This window comes from Perca flavescens, chromosome 4 (assembly GCF_004354835.1).
Source record: "Perca flavescens isolate YP-PL-M2 chromosome 4, PFLA_1.0, whole genome shotgun sequence".
Lineage (NCBI taxonomy): Eukaryota > Metazoa > Chordata > Actinopteri > Perciformes > Percidae > Perca > Perca flavescens.
The window spans coordinates 36746598-36756142 of record NC_041334.1 but is presented as its reverse complement, the minus strand read 5'-3'; the positions used below and the strand labels follow the sequence as shown (position 1 = coordinate 36756142).

At 40.6% G+C, this 9545-nt stretch overlaps 1 protein-coding gene across 1 annotated transcript in view; it reads right to left on the bottom strand.

Moving 5' to 3' along the window:
- Window positions 1-651: 651 nt before the first annotated feature.
- cntn6 (contactin 6) overlaps window positions 652-9545 on the bottom strand; it is a 109905-nt gene continuing 101011 nt past the window's right edge. The window contains exons 20-23 of the mRNA XM_028576694.1: window positions 8681-8861; window positions 4838-4950; window positions 1780-1948; window positions 652-1375 (exon numbers count right to left, since the gene is read on the bottom strand). Of these exons, the coding sequence (XP_028432495.1) occupies window positions 1287-1375; window positions 1780-1948; window positions 4838-4950; window positions 8681-8861 (552 nt within the window). The 3' untranslated portion in view covers window positions 652-1286. The remainder of the gene's footprint in view (window positions 1376-1779; window positions 1949-4837; window positions 4951-8680; window positions 8862-9545) is intronic.

The window sequence follows — 9545 nt, the reverse complement described above, 5'->3', positions numbered from 1 at the left end:
AACAGGGAGTATGTTTACATGCACCCAATATTCCACTATTATTCAGAATATGACAATATTCCGAATTTGATACAGGTCATGTAAACAACATATTCTGGTTGGATATTCCGAATAAGGCCTTTTAACGAATATAGCATTTTCCGATTAAGATAGGAGGGATATTCCGGTATTATTTGGGTTTTAGAAGCATTCTTTGGACGTGTATGTAGCACATTTGGAATATGCTTCTCAATCAGGATATTCACCGCAGTTTACGGCCTCTTGCCTGTTTAGGGCTTATGGTCGGCTCTGTACGTTGCTATGGTTGCTGTACACAAACCAACCAGGCAACAGTTTGCCAGGCTGCATACCCGATAAGAAGGAGAAACGCAGATACTTTTATACATTATCAAAGACTTGGATATCAACAGGTTTTTGGATATGCGCACACATCGCTACGACGACCTTTTCAAGAAGCTGGTTGAAGAAATGAAAGAGGGAAGCTGTGTTTGCACGGTACAGAAAGTCCACCAGCGCTGGTAAACTTTGAAAAAATCTTATTTTGCACGGCTACATGTAAACAGGAATATTAGTTAAATATCCACTTTCATTAGCCATGTAAACAGCTTAGTCGGATTATCGTCTTTATCGGAATAAGGGCAAAAACCGGAATATTATGTGCATGTAAACGTAGTCAGTGAAAAATCACAAAGTGCTACTTGAATTAGATTAACACTTAAGGATTAACACTTTAAATCAAAATGATGAGAAAAGTAAAAAAGTAAATACATTTAAACCAACTCTTAGTTTTCAAATTGCATATGTGTAATATGTGAAGTAAGTGAAACTCGTACCTTTTGGTCTGCAACATTCATAGAGGTCACAGGAAGCCAAGAAATAACTTGGATATTGAGGCAAAAGAGGTGGAAACCGACAGAGATGCGAGGAAACTGGGACATGAACCTGTGCTCATGTTGATTTTAAAATGACAGATAAGAAATTCATCTTTCCATGTTTACCAAACTCATGCATCCTGGAGGATTGCAGTGTTCCTGAAAATAGGCAGATGACAATTTTGTAACTGTGCTGCTGCCTATGACTAACAGTCCAGCCACAGATTTGTAGGCATTTGACGTGTCACAACACTCCCATCATTCAGAAACTAGACTAGAGAGTTTCTTAACGCTATTATGGAATATGAAGCAGAAAGTGGTTCCAGTTTCATATTCCATAAATCTGACATGTAAAGGAGAATCATAAACCATATTCATTATAATGTCCAGGGCTGAATGTAGAGGCATTAGAACCTAGAAAATTATCATAAAAAATACCAAAAACATCATAAAACAGCAAATCTTCATTGGAACTGGACACACACACCCCTTTGAGTTAAGACCTAAAAGGAAAAGAAAATATTATTAATCCTTACATTAACCATCCTTTTTAAAAGAACTTTAATAAAGTAGCGGCAAGACAGCACATATCCCTGCAAAGGTTGCATCACAATCTAAATTTGTAATTTTAAGAATGCTAAATGTTTCCATGTATTTGGGCTTCCTTTAAGGATGCATTGTGCAAAAGTCAAACGTATGGCAGAGTTAGGATCATCTAAATATGTCAAGTTGCTGTGATGCCACCTACATACAAAATGCCAGCAAAATTAATGTCAAAGAAGCTATGTATAGAATTACAAAAAACAAATTAATAGCTTTGTTCCAAATATTGTACATTACGTAACAATTTTGATAAATTATATGAAATGAGCTGCACATTTTATGCTGCAGAGTATTTGAAACTTACTGGACATCTTTGGTATGCGGATGGGGCCACTGCTGGTGCCGTCGCCTCCTTCGGTCAGAGCTTTGATCTCGATGAGGTTATCCTCCCCAGAGGGGATTTGCAGCGCCACACTGGTCTTATTGGTTTCCAGTACAGTTGTCCTGCCGTGCCAGTTCTGACGATACACAACCTGGAGGAGAGTGTGGATCCTGGGGTGAACATTTCATTCTTCAGTCGAAACAGTTACAAATTTAAACTTTTTAAAACTCTTAGCAACAATGTAGGACTTCATTCAACATGTAAAAATAGTTTGTGAAAAACAAATCAAATTCCCTAAAAGCATGAGAAGAGTGTGCAACCAAACTTTGGTTATACTGTCCAGTCCCTCTCTAGAGTAGATAATGAATTCAAAAGGCTTTTTGAGCATAGACAGATTACGTCATGGGCAAAGTGGGCACATGGCCAGGGTCCTGACGTTCCAGGGGGGGCCCTGACGCTCCAGGGGGGGCCCTGACGTTCCAGGGGGGGGCCCTGGCGCTCCCTAACGATATGATGAATTGAAATTGTACCATCATTGTGCAGCACCAAGAATTTATTCACGGTATGATCAGAGCCGCCGCTTGTCAACAGGCAAACCAGGCAATTGCTTGGGGCCCCCAGCCGTGAGGGCCCCCCGAGAGCTAACAAACTTTACTCCACAGCAATGGCTGAGGAGGGGGGTCACACAGGTACATGGTAGGCTGTTAAAGTGATCCAGGAAGGGTTGCCATGTCATGTAGTATTTAGCCCTAGAGCCCTGACTACGATATCTTAACTCCTAATTTTAAATGTGCTACTACTTCTCTGATCCAATGGGCATATGAGGGCGAAGCCCGATACTTCCATTTAAAAAGAATGAGCCGACGGGCCAGCAAGGAAGCAAATGCAAGGGAGGTAGATTGGGAAATTGAAAGGGATAGTCCCTCTGGAGCCACTCCAAACACTGCAGTCATAGGATTAGGTGGAATACTACAGGAATACATGCATGAAAGAGTGTCAAATATAGATGACCAAAATGGGGCAATAGACTGACAGGAGAAAAACATGTGATGAAGCGTGGCAGGGGCAGCATGGCACCTCTGTAGAGGATGGATACCCGAACTGAGCTTGACGGGACCCGATGGGACAGATATTTAGAAATGATGTTCGAGTCAGGCTCGGTCACATCAACGCGACAAGGCATTGAACATTTAAAATTTGAAACAGCTTATTATGTACTACGTACATGCGCACCTGTGTTAACATGCGCTCGTTTCCCCGATGTGTGCGCTGATGCGCTCATCTGTTGAAATTTCCGAATGCCTTCCTACAGTTGCTTAATAAAAGCGGGCTTTCCTCACTAACAAATGTACATGCGTATTAGTATGAGAGAAAAATTTGATTTTAACTGTGTTGGGCTTGGACATAAATATCTTAATGCCTGTCGGGCTCGGGCCGGGTTCGGTTACTGCTCTGTCGGACGGGGGCTGGGCTCGGACAGAAAAATGTGGCCCAATCTGCACTCTACACCTCTGACAGGTGGGATCGACCTCAGGGTATAGCCTGGCCAGTCTGCTTCTGCACTGATGTAGACAATGGAATACCTTAAATTGACTTACACCATGTCTCACACAAAAAGAGGATTTATGGATTCTCTCAGTCGCAGACCGCCAGGTTTTATCAGGTATTCTCATCCCCAATTCTTCCTCCCAAGCACCTTTTAGATGGTTAAGAGAAGGGTTAGAAATATTTTGAATCATATTATATAACCTGGAGATGCAACCCTCCCGATATAGATTAAGGCTAAAATATTCTTCCATCCATCCCGCGAGTGGGGCAGCCGAGAAGGATGGAAGATGTTTACAGCTGAAGTCTCTAATTTGCAGATATCTAAAATAATGTGTCTTGGAGATGCCATATTCTTTAGCCAAATGGTCAAAAGATGAAACTATCCCATTGTGGAAGAGATCAGCCACACACTTCACGTTCTTTTGAGACCAAAGGTGGAATGCCGAGTCTAGCAGGGTAGGCTTGAAAGCAGGGTTGCTGGCTGTAGAGGTGGACAGAATAATTAGTTTTAAGTCAAAATGTATCCTAAACTGTGTCCAAATCCTAAGAGAACAGCTGACCACTGGGTTGTTTGAGCGGTATTTTCTACTGAGTGGCAAAGGAGCACACAGTAAGGAGGCCCAGTCTAGTGGTTTGCACGAATACCGTTCCATGCTGGACCAAGCTGGCTCAGTCCCGTCCCGGAAGACATCCAAAATGCCAATTTATGAATATTCTCAGCCCACTAGTAGTACAGGAAATTAGGAAGCGAAAGACCCCCCTCCGATTATGGATTTTTCTAAAAATGCTTTTCAAAGGCGTGGAATTTTTCTATCTCAGATAAATGTGGAAACATGATTATTTAGTTCCTTAAATAAGGATTTGGGGAGAAAAACCGGGATTGACTGAAAGTAACATAGCAGTCTTGGCATAATGACCATTTTAACTGCGATTACTCTCCCTGCCATCGACATAGGAAGGGACGCCCAGCGCTTGAGGTCCTCTTTTTTTCTCAAGGGCTCGTTGAAAATTAAAAAATATGTAATACATTTTAAAAAACTTTTTATTCAGTGATGCCTTTGCCAAATTATGAAACCATTCTTGTCTACAGATACTGCACGCTCCCTTACAACAGAGCTTCACAAAAGACTTATCATTAAATGAGCAAGGCTGCATATCTCTGAAGAATAATATATTTATATTTGTGGAAAGCATTATCAAAAACAGTATTTTTTTTCCCACACAAGTATGCAAAGTGGATGAAATATGATTCATTGTTGTACTGGTTGGAAGAAGGGGAATTCGTTCTGTGGCATGACGCCTTTTATTTTATCACTTGGAATAGATCTTTTAATTTTGAAAGGCCAGACAGGGCCAATCCATAATGTAACACTGGAATGCTGAGGTCTATCTTTCCACTGCAATGTGAAAGTCATTTATTGGGATGACAGCTGCAGAGGCTCTATTTGTTTCTCCAGTTGTGGAGCTTCTGCTATTACTCTGACAAACTCACCTTGTATCCTGTCACCTCAGACTCATTTTCCATCGCCTTGACATGTTCCCAATTCAGAAAGATCTTAGAGTTGGTCAGGTTCCACTCAATATTCCCCGGAGGCTGACTTGGAGCTGCAAGATATGCAATTATATAGACACATGGTTCACAAATGAATGCACAAACCAGTGTCACCAATAGTATTCTCTAAACTAAGTAATCACTGCCCGTACGCAGTGTGTGGTGAAAGTAGGCTAGTTGAAGTAACAGTGGGAGTGGAAGAACTGAAAGCAGAGTATGATATCATTTCACTTCAATGTATATAGTTTTGTTTTTGTTTTTAAAAATCCAAAACCAGGTCCAAAACCTCGATCCAAGACCTTCGGAACCATTTTACAATTTCTTGCAATATATATATATATATATATATATATATATATATATAAAACAGTTGCAGCCATATTTGATTCAAGCCTGTTAATTAATCCTAAACCTAAACTAAATTATAACTCTTTTGAAAGCCTTGTTCTTAATCTTCAACATCCAACACGGAAATCAGTACAGCAATTATATTCGTTGTTGTCTACCGAGCTCCAGGTCCGTATTCTGAATTTTTATCTGAATTTTCAGAGTTTTTATCATGCGTAGTCCTTAAATCAGACAAAGTACTTATTATAGGTGATTTTAATATCCATGTGGACGTTGACAGCAATAGCCTTACTACTGCTTTCAACTCACTACTAGATTCTATTGGCTTCAGTCAGAGTGTGCATGAGGCCATGCCCTCGACCTCGTGCTGGCATATGGTATCAAAATTGAAGATGTATTAGTATTCCCGCAAAATCCTTTATTATCAGACCACTTCTTAATTACTTTCGAATTCTTAATACCCGATTATACGAAATTAGATAAAAGCTACTATACTAGATGCCTATCTGACAGTGCTATAGCTAAATTTAAGGAAGACATTCCAACAGCACTAAACTCATTACCTTGTTTTAATACAACAGAGGACCTTTATGTAAACTTTAGTCCCTCTCAAATCGACAATTGTGTAGATGGTATTACGGCCTGCCTACGGACTACTTTAGACTCTGTTGCTCCACTCAAAAAGAAGAAGATGAAGCAAAGGAAACTAGCACCTTGGTATAACTCCCAAACTTGTAAATTAAAGCAAAACTCGCGAAAACTTGAAAGTAAATGGCGCTCCACCAAAATGGAAGAGTCTCGTTTGGACTGGCAAGACAGTCTGAAAACCTATAGGACGGCCCTCAGACATGCCATATCAGACTATTACTCATCATTAATAGAAGAAAACAAGAACAACCCAAGGTTTCTTTTCAGCACTGTAGCCAGGCTGACAGATAGTCACAGCTCTACTGAGCCATCTATTCCTCTAGCTCTGAGTAGTGATGACTTCATGAGCTTCTTTAATGATAAAATTATAACAATTAGAGATAAAATTCATCACCTTTTGCCCTCAACTTCTAATGGTTCACCTTTCAACGCAGGACTGCTAGAAAGAACAACTAGACCTGACATATACTTAGTCTGTTTTTAATCCTATAGACCTTCAACAACTAATGGTAAAGGTATCTTCAGCAAAGCCATCTACCTGTCTCTTAGACCCCATCCCAACGAGGCTACTCAAAGAAGCATTACCCGTGGTTAACACCTCTCTACTAGATATGATCAATATGTCTCTATTAACAGGTCATGTACCGCAGTCATTTAAAGTAGCTGTGATAAAACCTCTTCTGAAAAAAACCACCCTCGATCCTGAGGTATTAGCAAACTATAGACCTATATCTCACCTAATAGCTTTTGACACTATTGACCATACAATCCTGTTACAGAGATTAGAACACTTTGTCGGAATTAAAGGAATTGCACTAAGCTGGTTTAAGTCTTATTTCTCTGATCAATCTCAATTTGTTAATGTTAATGATAAATCCTCTAAGTACGCGAAAGTTAAACATGGCGTTCCACAAGGCTCAGTGCTTGGACCAATTTTATTCTCCTTATATAGGCTTCCTCTTGGTAATATAATTAGGAAACACTCAATTAACTATCACTGCTATGCGGACAACACCCAATTATACTTATCAATCAAACCAGACAAAACAAGTCAGTTAGCTAAACTTCAAGCATGTATTAAAGATATAAAATCCTGGATGACCTATAATTTCCTGATGTTAAACTGTAACAAAACTGAAGTTATTGTGCTGGACCCTAAACACCTCCGAACGTCATTATCTAAAGATATAGCTACTCTGGATGGTGTTGTCCTGGCCTCCAGCACTACTGTCAGAAATCTAGGAGTTATTTTTGATCAGGATATATCCTTTAACGCCCATCTAAAACAATCATCGAGAACAGCCTTTTTTCATCTTTGTAACATTGCCAAAATTAGGAATATCCTGTCTCAAAACGATGCTGAAAAACTAGTCCATGCATTCGTTACTTCCAGGCTGGACTATTGTAATTCCCTACTGTCAGGTTGCTCAAATAAGTCCCTTAAGACTTTCCAGCTGATCCAGAATGCTGCAGCACGTGTTCTGACGAGAACTAAGAAAAGAGATCATATTTCTCCTGTTTTAGCTACTCTGCATTGGCTTCCTGTGAAATTCAGGATTGACTTTAAAGTCCTTCTCCTGACCTACAAAGCCCTAAATGGTCTAGCACCATCCTATCTAGAACAGCTCTTAGTACCTTATTGTCCCACTAGAGCACTCCGCTCCCAGAATGCAGAGTTACTTGAGGTTCCTAGAGTCTCCAAAAGTAGAATGGGAGCCAGAGCCTTCAGCTACCAGGCTCCTTTCCTGTGGAACCAGCTCCCAGTCTGGGTTAGGGGGGCAGACACCGTCACCTCATTTAAGAATAAACTGAAAACTCTCCTCTTTGATAAAGCTTATAGTTAAGAAGTGAGGAGTTGCAGCGTCCGCCTAACCCGGCCCACCTGCTTCTCTTCGTAGTCATCAGATTTATTGATGATATATTCAATAATAAAGTGAGAGTAGAGGGAGGTGGGCCAGTACAGCCTCTCATCAATGTTTTCATTTGTTTCCTTTTGTATGCATCCTGTCCCAGAACTGCTTGTTACTAACCTAGCTCTGGGGAGTTTACTCCCCGGAGTCCTTATGTTTCTTCTTTGCAGAGCCATGCTCTGCGATTCCCTTCAAACGCCCGGCCGCGTCCTGCTGCGTCTGCTACACCCACCCATGCTCTGCAGCACCACGTTTCATCCCGCAACGTCCTGCTGTGACATGAACTACAACAACTACCTTCAAAGTCACTGTTCCACTATCTTTAATGCGACTATTATCGCCATCACACCCCCAACCGGCCCCGTCAGACACCGCCTACCAAGAGTCTGGGTCTGCCGAGGTTTCTTCCTAAAAGGGAGTTTTTCCTCGCCACTGTCGCAATAGCCACTGCTAATGCTTGCTCTTGAAGGAATTACTGTAATTGTTGGGGCTTTGTAAATTATAGTGTGGTCTAGACCTACTCTATCTGTATATATATATATATATATATATATATATATATATATATATATATATATAAATATACAGTATATATAAAACATAACATATACATATATATATATATAAAACATAACATACGTGCCTAACTGTAGAATATAATTTGCTTTAGTCCCAGTTCCAGAAATATTATAGAGGACATGACCTAAATGGTATCTAAGGCCCTGGCGTCATGGCCAGTGAGGAGAAAGGAACCAATAACTCATTCAACATACATTGAGTATTGTATTTAAACAGACCTGAACCTACTGTGGAACGTGAATTAATTAAAAGGCTAAGCAACAAAAAAAATGAAATAAAGTCTTGTGTGTGGACTTACGTGGTTTCTTGGTGGTGATGTTAAAAGCAGGGCTGCAGGGTCCAAGTCCAGCGCTGTTTTGGGCTCTGACTGATATCAGATAGACTGTGCTGCCCTTCAAGCCCGAGAGCAGCGATGTGGTGTCGATAACCCTCACCCTCTCCGCTTCGTTCTGCTGTGATCCTTCCTCCCAAAAGAGGACCTGGACCGAAGATGTGAGAGTTACCACAGACCTCAAACCATATTGTCTACCTTTTTCCATTTTCCATTAACAGTCCATAAACCGGTACAAATCTGTAAAGCGGTGGCAACTGAGTCAAGTCAAACCTTATTTATTTTGCCAATTTCCTACTGAGAGTATCAAAATGTGCCTATAAAGAAGACATTTGTTTTGAGTATTATTGCATAGTGCATTTAGGTTGTCACAAACTGGCTCAAGAAATGTGACAAGAAGGCAGTCTGCAAAGCTTGTACATGTAATTTATTAAAACATAAAAAACATTTGGGGCATCTACGTTTAAGTCTTTAAAATGATGAAAACCTTCTATAGGAGCCAATTTAATAGGAGGGGGAAAAAAGAGTTCCATACTCAGCTCAGCTACTGTAGGTCCTGCTTTATCTGACAATCAGCAGTGCCAGAAGCAGCACTGGGAGTGGAAGTGCAAGGAAAATGAGCTTGACAGAATCTGTATTCATAGGGAGATCATTTATGACCCTCACACGAGACAGGAAAACCAGACAGGAAAATGTCAAACAGATGGTTGGAGAGTAGGTACTTATTCAATTGGCTGCACACAGGTTTTCAGGGATCTTGCTTGGGAAAGGCAGATTAGCGACAGGGCCTGGAGTTGCTGATAACAGATGCATCTAGGGTCTTTTTTTTTTA